Source organism: Chionomys nivalis, chromosome 1 (assembly GCF_950005125.1).
Source record: "Chionomys nivalis chromosome 1, mChiNiv1.1, whole genome shotgun sequence".
Classification (NCBI taxonomy): domain Eukaryota; kingdom Metazoa; phylum Chordata; class Mammalia; order Rodentia; family Cricetidae; genus Chionomys; species Chionomys nivalis.
Genome location: NC_080086.1, coordinates 141,308,644 through 141,323,955, shown reverse-complemented (window position 1 = coordinate 141,323,955; position 15,312 = coordinate 141,308,644). Strand labels below are relative to the sequence as shown.

Here is a 15,312-nt window from a genome sequence, read left to right as displayed (position 1 = left end):
CCTATGTCTTCCATTCTACCCTCTGCCTTATTATCTCCAAGTTAAAACCTCAGAAAGACCTCTCAAATATATATTTGTATGTTTCCTCCAACATAGGGCTTCCACCTGTTCGATGCCTGTAAACAGTAGGTCTTCTTTACATAACATTTGTTTTGTGTTTCACCGTTCACTCTTTGTGGAGCAAGTACTGTGGAGTCTATGGAAAGCTCTGGCTGGGCTCTAGTGCGGACAGGTCAGAGGGCTGATGGGGACAAGCATCAGGAGAAGAAGGAGGGGGAGTCTGAGCTGAGGGACAGCTAAGAGAGCAGGGTCCTCAGGTGGACGATGCGTGAAGTTAGAGTACCAATCCCCCCACCCTGGGAAGACAGGCGAGAGAGGTTCTCCAGGGGCACGAGTAAGTGACCCATGTCCTCTGTGTCCAGGGCAGAGAGGCCAGCAAGGTGGATCCCAGGGTTTGTACATCTCCATTAGCAGAAGGACAGATGGATATGAACCCTGGCTCTGCCTCATGGAAATCAGCATGGAGCCTCGAGTCTGCATCTCTTGAGATGAACCGAGGAGAGCTCCCCTGGGGCTGGGGTTTCTATGAGACAGACTTCTTCCTGGAAGTGTGTGGCCCAGCACAGGGCTGTTGGTAGAGCAGGTGGCTTCATTCCTGGAGCGGTCAGAGCCATTCTGTGGCAAGTCTTCCATGCTGCAAACACACAGGGCAATTTTCAGAACAGTAACCACCATGCTGTGGTTGACTGAGAGTGAAGACATCTGCCCTTTCAAGGGCACTTGGTAGCTACTTGGCGGCCAGACACAGATAGGATGAAAACCCAGGCTACCATTTTTGATCATGTGGCCCAAGGCAGGCTTGACATTCTCTGAGATACAATTTGTGCACCCAAAAAATGAGGGTGTGCTGGCTAATTTTGGTTGTCAATTTTACGACACCTGGAATCAGCTAGAATCCAGGCCACTGGGGAGTACTGTGAAGTGTTTACTCTCTTGGATCATTTTAGGTGGGAAGACCCATCTGAAATCTGGCCCTCACCTTCTCATGGTAGTCCACATAAAGAAGATGGAAGAAGGGGAGCATTTGCTTTTTTATTTATTTTATTTTATTTTTGCTGGCTTACCCTTACTGTTACTGGAACATTTATCTAGCCTCCTGCTGAGGGATTCCTTTACTGGTATTAGAACCTTCACCTTTGGAATTCCAATGTAGACTGGACTAGTTGAGCTATCCATCTTCGTGAATAGTAACAACTACTAAGTTCTTAGCTTTCCCTTGGGAAGACGGTTCATCATGGCTAGACAAGTCAGACCACAGTCTGTAATCTACTCTAATAAATCCTCAGCTGGGCGTAGTGGTGCCTACCTTTAAATTCCAATCTGACTTTAAGGCAGAAGCAGGTGGATCTCTGAGTTGAAGGACAGCCCGGTCTATAGAGAAAATTCCAGAACACCCTAGGTTACACAGAGAAACCCTTGAAAAACCAAAATAAATAAATGAATCTTCATATCTAAATATATACATACATACTGTAGTTTGAAAGAAACTGGCCCTCATAGGCTCATGTATTTGAATACTTAGTCGCCAGGAAGTAGAATGGTTTGAAAGGTTTAGAAGGATTAGGGGGCGTGTCCTTGTTGAAGTAGCTGTGGCCTTGTGGAAGTGCATCTGAGGGTGGGTGGACTCTGAGGTTTCAGAAGCCCAGGCCAGGCCTAATGTTTCTCTCTCTGCCTGTTGCCTTTGGATCAGGATGTAAAGTTCTCAGCTACTGTTCCAGTGCCCAGTGTTCAGCCATGCTCCCTACCCTGATGGTCATGGACTACCCTCTGAAACTGTAAGCAAGCTCCCAATGAAATGCTTTCTTCTGTAAGTGTTGCCTTGGTCATGGCATTTCTTCACTGCAAAAGAACAGTGACTAAGACATATATATTCATTCTGTCGGTTCTTTTCCTCCAGAGAACCCCAACTAACACAGGGAGTTATTTCAAGTGCTCTGCAATTATTTACTGCAGGCCTGGTGGTCCTGTATTTGGCTCTGGGAGCACAGCCTCCCACAATGGTGATCTCTGCACCCATGAAGGCCATGCACAGACCTTCCAAGCAGTTACTCCCTGCCCCATGCTTGTTTTCTGAAGTGCATGGCTTTGAGGAGAGGTGGTGAGCTCACAAGCAGACCTCATGACTTCTCTTTTGCAAACTTCTCCCTTGAAACAGGAAAGCTATCAAAATGAGGTTACAGAGAAATTAGTAGGTTCTTTGTAGGAAAATAGTGCAACTGGAGGTAATAATTAAGTGAAATATACCAGTCTCAGAAAGACAAAATATCATATGTTTTTGCTCAGATGCTGTGCTGGTTAGTTTTTCTTAACTTGATACAAACTAGAGTTCCTCAAAAAGGGAGCCTCATTTGAGGAATTATATCAGGGGAGCATTGTTTTGACTGTTGATTGATGTGGGGGGTAGCCCACTATGGGCAGTACCATCCCTAGGTAGGTTGACCTGGCCTGTATAAGGAAGGCAGCTGAATATGAGCCAGCTTTCCTCCTCTGCTCAGTTCCTGCCTCTGCTCCTGCTTGAGCCCCCGTTCAGAGTTTCCTCAGCGACTGACTCTCAGGATGTACAAGCCAAACGAAGCCCTATTGGACCATTACCTTTGTCCAGGATATTTATCATACCAACAGAAACCTAACTAAAACATATCTGGTGTCTAGATTCTCTACAGAACATAAAGTTATATACTAAGGTAGAAATGAAACTGCTTAGGAGATCAAGGGACCAAATGAGAAGGGAGGGCAAAGAATGGGGATTACGTTCAGTGTATAGTAATATGCCTGTGTGAAAATGTCTTGCATAACACAGCACAATGTATAGTGCATCTACACAGTGAAAAAAAACACAGAGCTTCAGAGTCATGTAAAGAAACAGAGACCCAGCTCCAAAAGAAGCCAGAAAAAAACAAAATGAAGCCAACAGGAAGCCCAGGAGGCAACAGAGCTTAAAGAAGGGAGCGTCGTGCCTCCTCCTGCAGTTGGTTTCTGATCGAGCCCAGATTCTTTCGTTTCTGGATACCTGCATATTTTCTTTCCTTGATAGGGCTTGGAAAATTAAGACTAAGTGGTATCCAAGCTTAGCTTGCCACTGTGCCAAAGTTCTGTATTTCTGGCCTTCCCTTTTTTGCATTATTGCCATTCCTGATCCATGCTGCAGATGCCTGCAGCTATTTCCCACCCAGAGTCTTGAAATGAAAGTCAAGACACACTCTAGGGCAGAGAAGAACAGCTTGAGTCAAGAGCCTGGAATGGGAGAAGAAACTGTTTAACGTATTTCTTTACCACATATCCGAGGCTGGTGTGTAGACCCCACTTCAGACTTCATGGCCAAGGAAGTCAGGTTTTAGGGCCCAGGCCTCCTGGCTGCTGGTCAACCCTTCACTGTGCCTGTGCTGGACTCTGTTTTTCCTGCACGCTCCTGGCACAGAGGAGTATAGGGCTCTGTCCATAATTTCTTCCTCTCAAAGACATGTTGATTGCCAGCACACCTTCCCTTCCCTCTGTGGGTTTGTGTGGGGTTCACTTCACAGCCTGGGAGTTGAATGGCTGGGCTCTCTCACATACTCCGGAAGTAGTTTCTCTGCCCTTGCTGCTTGGTTCATGTGTGGTTTTGAAGGAAAGTCCTGTCTCCTGACATCTAAACATATATAGTGGTTCGTTGTAGTGGTGAGGCTGAAGGCTGCTGCGCTAGCAGCAGGATCTGCCGCTCAAGCCCCTCTCTGATCCTAAAGTTAATACAGGCTAGAAGGCACAGCCTTCTGATATACTGGGATGTCAGTTCCCAGTCTAACAAAGGCAGGGAGAATAGAGTTCTCTCTTCCTTACATGTAACATGAGTGGTGCCTGCTTGTTGAGGTTTCCGTCCTGCCTGGTACCCCACAGCCGGCAAGCCCCAAAGAAAATCACACAGAGATCTCCATAAATTATAAAACTGATTGGCCCATTAGCTCAGGCTACTTATTAGTTCTTGTAGCTTATATTAACCCATTATTCTTATCTATGTTAGCCACATGGCTCTGAACCTTTCTCAGCCGGGCAGATTACATCTTGCTTCTTGGTGGTGTGGGCAGGAATGGGAGCAATGGGCTTCCTCCTTCCCAGAATTCTCCTGTTCTCATCGCCCCACCTCTACTTCCTGTCTGGCCAATTAGCATTTATTTAAAACACAATTGACAGAATACAGACAATTCTCCCACACCACTTACAGGAGGGACTTGCTCTGTTGGCAGCACTTGCAGCTGATGTGGGATCAGGAGGCTGATTGTGGCAGCCAGGGCCACCACCAGTTTTTCCTAGGGGGTTCCCACAAGTCCTGGGCACTGCACATACCTTTTATCTGCCTACCCAGGCTCAGACCCCAGTGGCCTAAAACTGTCTCTTCCTCCTGCTAGGGTGTCCCTGCAGAAAGATGTCTCACCTTCCTTGGCTTCTGGCTCTGGCCTACTCACCCTCTAAGAGACATGAGGGTCCCACTCAGCAGGGAATCATCCAACTCCAATTCTCTTGTCCCTCTGCACTGTGCCTAGTCTCAGACGGCAGCCCTGGAAGCTAGAGGTCACGGTGCACAGCAGTCCTACCCACCCCTCCTGCCTTTGACCATAGTCCTCTGACAAGGCCACCAGCCTCTTTCCAGACCTTTGACACATCGCTTAGCTGATGGCACTTGATCCCAGCTCCCTCTGGCCACTAGGATCTTCCTAGACTCTTGCAGTGGGCGGGTCCCTTTACTCTTTCCATGGGCAGCCTGTCACTACATCATTATACTCCTCTTCCCAACACAGGGACCCTGGAATTTTAAGCCCAGAAAGGCCCAAAAGTGATCTTTGGACCAGTGCCCACTGAGTACCGGACTGCAGGGGCCCTCATCTTCATCCAGGCAGGAAGTAGCTCGTCTTCTGATTGCATACCTCATGCTAATATATGTGTGTTGGGGGTTCTCTTTCAGACAAAGCTTTCCCCAGCCTTCCTCGGCCACCTTGCCACCCAACCCTCACCAACCTACCCAGAAAAGATTCTTAGCTTAGGGCCTTATGTCCCTTAAAAAACTCGATCCTTGTTCTGGTCACAGAGTAGTTGCTGATGAGAAAGCTGCCGGCAGGTGGTTTCCTTTACAGTCACCTAAGAAAGGATTCTGGGTGCATCTTCCCCCCCCCCCGCCCTTTAGTCAAATTCTGCAGTGGCACACAGGATCTGAGCCCCTGGGAGCCCACACTCCCCTGCTAAGTTAGAGCTTGGTCCCTGTGTGCTGGTTAGTGTTTATCAACTTGTCAAAAGCTTGAAAAGAAGGAACCTCAATTGAGAAAACATCCCCATCAGATTGACCTATAGGTAAACCTATGGAGCACTTTCTTGACTAATGATTGACATGCGGGGAGGGGGACTCCACCCACTATCCGTGGTACCACCCCTGGGCAGGTGGTCATAAGTGGTACAAGAAAGCAGGCTGAGTAAGCCATGGGGAGCAAGCCAGTAAGCCGCATTCCTCCACGGCCTCTGCTTCAGTCCCGGTTTCTAGGTTCCTGCTTTGAGTTCCTACACTGACTTCCCTTCAGGATGAACTATAAACTGGAAGCTGAAATAAACCCTTTCCTCCCCAAGTTGCTTTTGGTCATGGTGCCTTATAGCAACAATAGACTTTCTTCTTCTTCTTCTTCTTCTTCTTCTTCTTCTTCTTCTTCTTCTTCTTCTTCTTCTTCTTCTTCTTCTTCTTCTTCTTCTTTTTGTTTTGTTTTGTTTTGTTTTGTTTTTTTTTGAGACAGGGTTTCTCTGTAGTTTTGGAGCCTGTCCTGAAACTAGCTCTTATAGACCAGGCTGGTCTCGAACTCACAGAGATCCGCCTGCCTCTGCCTCCCGAATGCTGGGATTAAAGGCGTGTGCCTCCACCGCCCAGCTATAGCAACAATAGAAAGCAAGCTAAGACACCCTGAGGGCAGAGAGTCCAGCACCTCACCTGGAGCTGCCCAGTATCGCTAGGTACCTGGGAAGGGGCTACCCCACCCTCTTCCTCATTCCTGCCGTTCCTAGAAGACTCTGAAACAGGTTTCTTGCTGGTCTGTTCTCCAAAGGTTATATCTGGACAACTCAGTGAGTCATGGGCATCTGCATTTTCTTTTCTTTTATATATTTATTTATTTATTCATTTATTTATTTTTTGATTTTTGAGACAGGGTTTCTCTGTAGTTTTGGAGCCTGTCCTGGAACTAGCTCTTGTAGACCAGGCTGGCCTTGAACTCACAGAGATCCGCCTGCCTCTGCCTCCCGAGTGCTGGGATTAAAGACGTGCGCCACCACCGCCCGGCTGCATCTGCATTTTCTAAAACTTACCAGGATGCTCAATGCTAGCAAACCTGTTCACTGGACTCTCAGGCTCTGCTGCCTGAATTACACTTAGTGATTCTGGGATGCATCCTCTTCCCTTGTTTCCACCAAACTGGGCGGGGAAGAGGACCCCACACTGTATGCAAACTCAAGAAGGCCTGTGGCTACTGGAAGGCTGCCAATGACAAGTGTAGAAACCAAGATAGGGGCCCAAAACCTCCTGCTTGGCGCTGCCCACCTCAAGATACTCTATCCACCAGCCACCCTGTGCTCCCAACCTTGTTGGGCTTGCCCAAACACATGACTCAGCTTGGTCTCCCACCAGCTTCCTCTCCTACCACCTCCAGGCACAGTGGAGCTGTAGAATATGGGACCACATAGACAGGGAATCTTGGTTTCAGAAACCTTGCCTGTAGAGGCGGGGACTTCTGGCAGGTGTTTTGTTTTGGTTTTGTTTTTGTCTTTTTTTTTGTTGTTGTTGTTGTTGGTTTTTTTTGGGAGGGCAGGAAAAAACAAACAAACAAACAAACAAACAAACAAACCAACCAGGATGTCAAAAAGTTGCTTGAGCAAACAACTCTCCTAAGAACGCTTGAGCTCTCCTGATGATCTGCCCTGCACTGCCCTCTCATGGCCAGATGGAATTATTGCGGCCTCACATTGCTGTAGCTCTAAAGCAGAGCCAGGGATGAAACTTGGTTTGTCCTTGACACTGGTGTGAGGACTCCCTGGGTACTGCCCTCCAACCTAAGGTTCCGGGTCATTTCACAAACACAATGGGAACATTGAGGAAAGCTCACCTGTTTTAACAGCAGTGGAGCTGCTCTTCCGCAGGCTGTGGTTGTTGGCCTGGCCTTTCTCATCACTTGCCCTTTCTGTTTAGTGCTCAGAAGGGGAGAATAGGTAAGAGAGGGGAAGGAAAAGCACTGTGTAGTAAGGTCATTCAGTCAAAGGTTATACTGGCTAGGTTTTTATTGTTTTTGTTTGTTTTGTTGTTGTTTGTCACAAGCTTGATACAAGCTAGAGTCGTTTGAAAAGAGGGACCCTTAATTGAGAAAAATGCCTTTATCAGAGTGGCAAGCCTTTAGAGCATTTTCTTGACTAATGATGTGTGTGGAAGAGTTCAGTCCACTGTGGGTGGTGCCATGCCTGTGATGGTGGTACAGGATGGTATAAGAAAGCAGGCTGAGAAAGCCAGTAAACAGTGTCCCTCCACGGCTTCTGCCCCTTTCCTGCCTCCAGGTGTCCGCCCTACTGAGGCAGAGGGAGTGGAGGCGTTGTGACAAACCTGAACGTGTGTTTTAGGGAGGATCATGGTGTCATTTGAACTTTGGGCTGGAAGGCCATTGGGTTCTCTGAGCTCTGCGGTCTGTTCTCTAGGATCTCGGAAGCTAAGCCTGTGGAGAGCATTGCAGATGGCGAAGGCCTGGCTTGTGAAGTGTGTGTATGTGTGTGTGTGTGTGTGAACAAAGATCTAGCGTTGCTTGTGTGTGATGTTTTGAATTCAGATATGTGGTTCCAGTCAGTCAGAAGAGTTGGCTGTGGTTAACACCAGATCAGAATGACTAAGGTGAGAACTTTGCTTTGCTGGTCCAATCGATATGGTTAGCTGGAGCACTGGAACCTTCTCCCTCAGAGCCAGCATTTCAGGCAAGGCAAGAATAAGAATAAAGCTTTGGGAAGATGCTTTGCTGGGTTGATTTGGCTTGGCACTATGGGAGCTGGCACACTGGAGGGGCCCTGCTCCTTTCACAGAGCGACCAGGGCCTTCATGTGTGCCAGAGTAGGTAAGAAAGGACATCACTTCCCTTCATAGAGGGTAACTGGTCCCAGTGCTGGGAGCAGCTCCAATAGCCCCAGTGAGTAGGGAGGCCATTGAGAACTTATTACCTAGAGAACGTTCCTCAAAGACCTGGATGTGTCTCTAGGCCCTCCCAGAAATCTTGGCTTGGGTTCTTGGCTGTGTGGATGGATCAGCCCGACTCAGCTGGCCACTCCTGAAGCTCCATGTCTCCAGGATCAGGCCTCTGTGTGGCTCTGCTGTGTGATTCATCAAACCATCAGATGCAGAGAGTGCCTGTTCACCCCTATATGTAGTCACCCAACTCTGGAAGGTGCCTTCTGGCTATGAAACCTGAGGTCCTAGTCTTCCGTTTCTCCCACAGAAGGGCCAGAGTGCCCAGAAGCGATCCACACCCCAACCAGCACATTGTGTACATTACATCTCTTTCCTGAACCTGGACACGGTGGCCAGACTACTGTGGTTGGCACCCGCACGTCTGCTGAAGCTACTTGCAGAGTACTTAGTACCCCTGGACACGATGAGGGAAAGTTGGTAAGCATGGCCAGCTCCCTCAGTAGGCAATGCCACCTGCAGGCCCCACACTGGCCCCAGCTCCAGGTGCTTCAGTGGAATGGGCTTGGTGCTGCTCATACTTCCTGCTCTCCCTCCAATGCCTGCATCTGTGTTCACACCATCTGTTAGCAGATACATACTTGGCAGCCAAGTTCTCCTCTGTTGTTGGGAAAGGCTATCCCAAGACAGAATCCAGAGACATCACTTTATTTCAATGAGATTTATTTAGGGTAAGAAAAGAACCAAAGGGGATGGATGTTGGGACTTAAACTAGAGAGAGAGAGAGAGCCTTGGGTTTTTCCTTGTGACCTCATAACCAGATAGAAGCAGCATGACCAGTGTTAGAAGCCGTGGAGCAAGACTATAAATGTTGGCTATGACTTCCCCAGGGAAGGCTCTTCTCTGCCAGGGATCTCAGGCACTGGGGCCCTTGCGGGCGACTATAAAACAGAGACCCTCGCAGAAGGCCTGGGAGTATTTGAGGGGGACACAGTTGCATTTCAGCACCTGACAACCTGCATCTTGAAGAGCCTTCTCTACCGTCTCCTTCTCCAGGTAGACACCAGAGAACTTCTTGGGGCCCACCATATAGTGCTGGAAACACAGAGTAACCATGGTAACCAGGTGGCCCCCTGGTTTCAGCAGGTCAGCCAGTCTGCGCAGGGCTGCCCGGTAGGTTTCCACATCAAGACAGGCACACTCCATGGCCAGAAAGGTCAGCACGCAGTCAGCCAGCGGCACTTGAGCTGACCCCAGTGGGGGTGTCTTGGTCACATCACACTTCAGGACACGAGTGACTGTCCTTCGGAGCTTGGCCTCCTTCTCCTGCCACCTGCTTCTGTGAGAAGATCAGGGAGGTGCTGTGGTGACTACGGCTGATAACATGACTGCGGAGAACCAATACAATAAACGATACAAACTCACAATTATGAAAAATAGCTACTGTGATTGTTGCAATTTTCTCCGGCCCCACAACCACCCATCTAGTTAATGTGCCCGGCGACATGCCATACTGATGGAAACTGAGGCACTGCGCCGCTCACAGCCACCAGGGATGGTGGATTTGGTATTTGAGTGTTCATCCTCCTCTTCCTCTCTCTTTCTTCTTTATGCTCTTTCAGTCTTTTTGGTGTATTTCATTATTATCATCTTGTTTATACTTACGAATGTGGGTCATACGTGTGTGAAAATGTGCATGCCAATCTTTGTGTGTGTGTGTGTGTTAGGCCAGAGTACTACCTCAGGTGTCATTCCTCAGGACCTATTTTTTCTTTTATTGCACAGACTATCTCACTGGGCAAGTAGGCTAGGCTGGCTGCCCAACAAGCCCCCTGGATCTCCTATTTCATCTTGCTTAGTGCTGGGATCATAAGCACAAGCCACCACGTTCCGCTTTAAAACAAAGCAAACAACCCCAAAAACCACAAAACACAAAACATGGGTTCTGGGACTTGAACTCAGATCTTCATGCTTGCAAGGTAAGCCCTGTATGACCCAGCTGTCTCCTCATCCTCTTTATTATTCAAAAAAAACCCTCGCTCTTTTTTGGAGACAAGGTCTCTCTGTGAACTTCAGAACTTGCCTAAAACACACTCTGTAGATCAAACTGACTTGGCACTCATGAGTCTCCTGAGAGCTGGGGCTCAGGGGTGTGCTACTTTGTATTGCATTTTTTTTTTTTCTGTCGTCTTGTGGCCAGTCTGTGGCATTGTTTGCAGGTCGAATGCCGTGTAGCTGCTGCCACTGTTTGTAAATCTTCCCTTCTACCTCACATTGAGTTCCTGGGCTTCAGATGGATATGGTGCTGGCCTCCTAACACTTGGGAGGCTGAGGTGGGAGGATCATGAATGAGTTCAAGATCAACCTGGGTTAGACGTAGGATTGTCTCAAAAAAAAAAAAAAAAACAAAACAAAACAATAACTCACTCCTGGATCCTTGCACTCATTAAACAGCACGAAGCAGTGACTGCCAGGTGCAGCCTCTGGTTAGGACCCATCTGGTGTCGGTCTCTGGGTTTGCCAGCTTGGGGTAGCTATACACATAGAATCCTGCAGCACTCCTCCCTCGATGCATAGCTTTTAACATGATGGATTTAGGCTCATCCACATTAGGGCTCCCTGCTTTTGCAACTGTGTTCTTTCCTTAGCTTCTTGCGGGAAGGGACACACGATCATGGTGTTTACTTTCTTGTCTCCCTTGGCAGCCTCCTGCTGACTTCTGTCTGTCATCGGCTTCCTTTCTTCTGGCCATCCAGTGATCTCCTCCCTCAGAGGTCCTAGCCCAGCCTTGCAGTAACCCTGTAGTTCCTGGTCAGACTGCTGCTTCCCCAGCATCTCCAGGGCCATGTCACATCAGCAGCTCCAGCTGTGCCTGCTGTCTAAATGTCCTGGTCCTCTACTTTCTTCCTGAATCTGTGGCTATGAACCTTGGGATCACCCTTGGCTCCTCACTTCCCTTTACCAAACCCACAGAGCTGTTACAGACTCCAGCATCCTCCAAGCCCCTCCATGAAGTTCTAGAGTTACTGTCATTGCTAGGGGTGGCCTTGCCAGCTGCAGCTCTGACTGGGTTGGCACTCCTCAGTCTGGTACACAGAGTAGTTCAAGATGTAGATCTTGAACTAGCAAGATGACTCAGTTAATAAAGGAGATTACTGCCAAATATCATAATCCCTAGGACCTCCATGTTGAAAAGATAGAACCAACTCCTACAGGTTTTCTTCTGACCTCCATACATCCACTGTGGAATGCATGCCTCATTCGTGCACCTGTGTGTGTGTGCATGCATGCACACACACACATGTGCACACACACGTATATGTACACTTATGTACTGTACACACATACATGCACACATATACATACATATGCACATTAACAAACATACGCTCTCACACAAATAGACGTACACACTTTCACATACACATATTCATGCTGCATCCAAACATATGCAAACACAAATACACATCCACATAACATACACATGCATGCACGTATGCACACACACACACAACATGCACATACTGTGTCATCATGTTACTCTTCTCACAGTCTCGAAGGTGCCAGTGTGTGACATAGGTGGCCCTCCCTGATGCCTGACCTGTCCTTTTCATACATGGGTCTTTAGCCTTTGCTTGCTGCTCATGTCACTTACGTGGTCTTCCTAAGACATGGCCTTTGTTTCCTCACCTCCACTACAGGAGCCCTAGGTCCTGGGAGAGGTCACCGCTAGCCCAGAACATTGTTCTCCTGTCTCTGCGGAAGCCTCTCCTCTCACCTCCAGCTACCTGTGTCAGTTTAGCATGATGGCGGCTTTCTTTTCATGTAACAGGACCTTCCTGAGGCTCCCTCCTCCTGGCTGTGTGTGCTCTCGACTTAGTGAGAGTGAGAGACAGACAGATGGGACTAACTCCAAGGCCCCTGTAATTAGTGTCCCTCTAGCTGGGACCACTGTAGGCTGTCCTGGACTGTCATGGTCAGTGTCTCTGTTCCAAAATCAGAGCAGAAATACTGACCTGTGTTTCCCCTGCTCTGAAGAGAGCTAGAGGACCCTCTCCAAGCCAGGGCCTTGGTTTCCCCAGCTGTAGAATAATTGTAATCACTGACCCTTGCAGTTCCAGTTGGGGCTTATACCATCTATGAACCAAAGTGGACACAGGACCTGCAGAAGGCACTGCTATTGGTCTCTGGGACTTCGTCACAGTGCTGAGGGACACAAGTGTGGGGTGTACTTCACATCATGTCTTTCCATGATAATGTGTTCCCCAACATCAAAGGAGATGTTGAACCAGTCTTTGGGGCAAAGTGGGAACGATGTGAGCTGGGGCAGTGTTCAGAACTTCCTGGAGGAGGTGACACAGAAGCTGATGTCACAGCTACTCTGAACAGGTCCAGAGAAAGGGAGAGCAGGGACAGACAGTTTGGGGCAGGAGGTTGGACTGACCCGGGGGAGGCTTATAAGTTCATGAGGTGCAGGCAGATCAGGATGAAAGTGAGGTGGGTAGTGGGTTCCTTTGCTGTTCTGAGCACCACAGGGGCTTTTTCTGAGAAGATGAAGTGATGTGGGATTTCCCTCTGTGTGCTGTAATTACCAGTTATGAATAAAGAAACTGCTTTGGCCTTATGGCAGGGCAGAACTTAAGTAGGCAGGGAAAACTAAACTGAATGCTGGGAGAAAGAAAGGTGGAGTGAGAGAGAAGCTATGTAGCCATGCTGGAACCAGACGGAACTTTAGCTGGTAAACTACAACCGTGTGGCCATACATCGATTAATAGAAATGGGTTAAATTAATATGTAAGAGTTAGTCAATAAGAAGGTAGAGCTAATGGGCCAAGCAGTAATTTAATACGGTGATTATGATTATTTGGGGTCTGAGCAGCTGGGAACCAACAAGTGGCCTGCTACTACAGTGAAGTGGGTGGAAGACATGGGGAAGTTACCTGTCTCCCTCCAGCTCACACACATGCTTCACTATGGAGGACCAGTCATAGGCCCCAGGCTCCTTCTTCAGCCATTTCTGCAACTCCTGCAGGTTCTGTGGAGTGTAATCAGCGACGATGATCTCCCGGAAGACCTCGCATGCTGAAAGCAGCTGGTAGATGGTGGGGCCAGTGCCAATGTCGATCAGGACATCTCCCCTTATACCTTCTGTGGAGATAGCAGGAGCATCTTGACTCCACATCCTTTTAAGAGTGTGGAGAAGGCCAAGCCTCATTAGGGTGTGCCAGGTGAGAAGGCCAGAAGCCTCTTGCCTCTGGGCTGTGGGTTGATAGGATTGGGGAATAATGCTGGGGGTGGGGTACAGCTGACATTCTCAAAACCCTCTCTGTTGGCCTCAGGATACTAGTGGAGGCCTGGGAAGCATGTCTGATCTTCTGGAGAAATTTAGGGTTGATGGCTAATCAGTTGACACTGGCTTATCTGTAAGAACAGTGGGTTTAGAGGACCATGGATATTGACAGAGTGGCAGGGTCCGGGATGAAGGTTGAGAAGGAAGCCAGTCAGCTCTTAGCTCTTCAGCTATGCTTGAAAAGATAGTTATGTATGAGAAAGCAAGAACAGCACTAGGGTATGGCCTCTCAGCCCTGCCCCCTCCATTTTGTAGTCTCCTCTTACATCTATTCTGCCCCTGCCAAGAACCAGTGCCTGAACTCTGCCCCAGTTTTCTCCAGGATCACTGAACTCCCCTTCCTCTGTATTCTTAGGGCTAACCCTTGCTGCCCCTTCCTTGGCACTGAATATCTGGTTAAGAAAGCTCTTTGGAGGGGTGGTGGGAGCTAAGTAGTCTCAGGGTCGCACAGAACACACTGTCCCCACTAATGTTGAGCAATCTGAACTATTATGCTTTATTCTTGCCGTTTCTCTTGTCTCTCTCTCTCTCTCTCTCTCTCTCTCTCTCTCTTTCTCTCTTCTTTTCTCCATTAGCCTTAGTTCCCCCCTTAGATGTGGGGGGAAGATTATAGATGCTTGTATGCATGTATGTTTGTGTGTGTAATAATTTTTTTATCAGCTTTTCAGAGAGATGCAAAGTTCTAGAACGTCTAGAGAGCTCTCTGGCAGGTCTGTGGTGGTGGCTGCAGAGGGTGGAGCAGCTTTGGACTCATGCTTATATTGTCACTTCTCCCAGAAGTCACCTAGGAGCTCTACAAATCTGGGTGTACCCCTCAAATTTTACAAGTGGAGCAACCGAAGCCGATCACGGCTGCAAGCTCTCGAAGCAAGGCTCCCCTGGACCCACATACAATGCCATTTGGGGACCCTGCGAGCTGACCAGGCTGCCAGGCTGGTCACCTCTGCAGCATCTATATGTACAGGATGGGCTCTTCGTGTTGGCACTGCTCCAGCCCCTCCCCAGGGAGGACCTCAACCACTCACCCACAGAGAAGGTCTGGTGAAGGTTCTGCAGGCTAAACTTTATGATTTCCCTTTCTGCCACCGGGCCTGAGTCGAAGCTGTAGAAGGTGTCCAGGTAGTCTCGGGGACTGAACTCCTTCTCGTAGTCCTCACCAGCCTGGTACACCTTGCCCTCCATCCTGGTCAGCCTGTTACAGCGGTCTGTATTCCCCTTGTCCCTGCAGAGAACCCATCCCTTCCCACCACCTATTATGTAATCTCCTTTAGCAGACCTCCCTTCTTGGGGAGGAGCTAGGGTTGCTGCAGTGACCTCAGGGTGCTGGTGTCAGATTCCTGGTTGGATATCATTTTTGTGACAGAGCACGAGAATGCTAGAGTGTCCCCAAACCTGTCCTGGGGAAGCTCGCATCGCTAGTTTGGAGGTGGTGCTGCTGGCATTGGGAGAGAGAGAGAATTAGAGAGGGACAGAGAAGAAGAGCCCAAGACCAGAGAGACCAGGGTCTGCTCAGCGATGCTTCACTCTTGGGACTGAGAGCAGAGTGGGGACTCAGGGCCAGGCCCCTGGCCAACACATTCAACACGCTGGGCTTCATCCGTGCTATAGAAAACAAAACCAGAACCAGAGAGAAGTGCTCCTTGGATGTAGGATCCGAGATTGTCAAAATTTCTCCACTACGCTCAGCGAATTTGCCTTTGCAAACAGCTTGCCAGTAACTGAGTTAATGATTCCCTGG

At 48.7% G+C, this 15,312-nt stretch overlaps 1 protein-coding gene across 1 annotated transcript; it reads right to left on the bottom strand.

The window, feature by feature from the left end:
- Window positions 1-8,936: 8,936 nt before the first annotated feature.
- Window positions 8,937-14,812, bottom strand: Inmt (indolethylamine N-methyltransferase). The gene is made up of 3 exons (XM_057791820.1): window positions 14,600-14,812; window positions 13,165-13,372; window positions 8,937-9,563 (listed from the first exon to the last, which is right to left on the bottom strand). The coding sequence occupies exons 1-3, from the start codon at window positions 14,754-14,756 to the stop codon at window positions 9,140-9,142; spliced, it is 789 nt and encodes a 262-aa protein (XP_057647803.1). The 5' UTR covers window positions 14,757-14,812; the 3' UTR covers window positions 8,937-9,139.
- Window positions 14,813-15,312: the final 500 nt, after the last annotated feature.

Coding starts and splice junctions, on each gene's coding strand:
- Inmt (XM_057791820.1), bottom strand. CDS start 14,756: ATGGAGGGCAAGGTGTACCAGGCTGGTGAGGACTACGAGAAGGAGTTC. Junction 13,373..14,599: donor TCACCAGACCTTCTCTGTGG/GTGAGTGGTTGA, acceptor CTATCTCCACAG/AAGGTATAAGGGGAGATGTC. Junction 9,564..13,164: donor TGTGAGCTGGAGGGAGACAG/GTAACTTCCCCA, acceptor ATCTTCTCACAG/AAGCAGGTGGCAGGAGAAGG.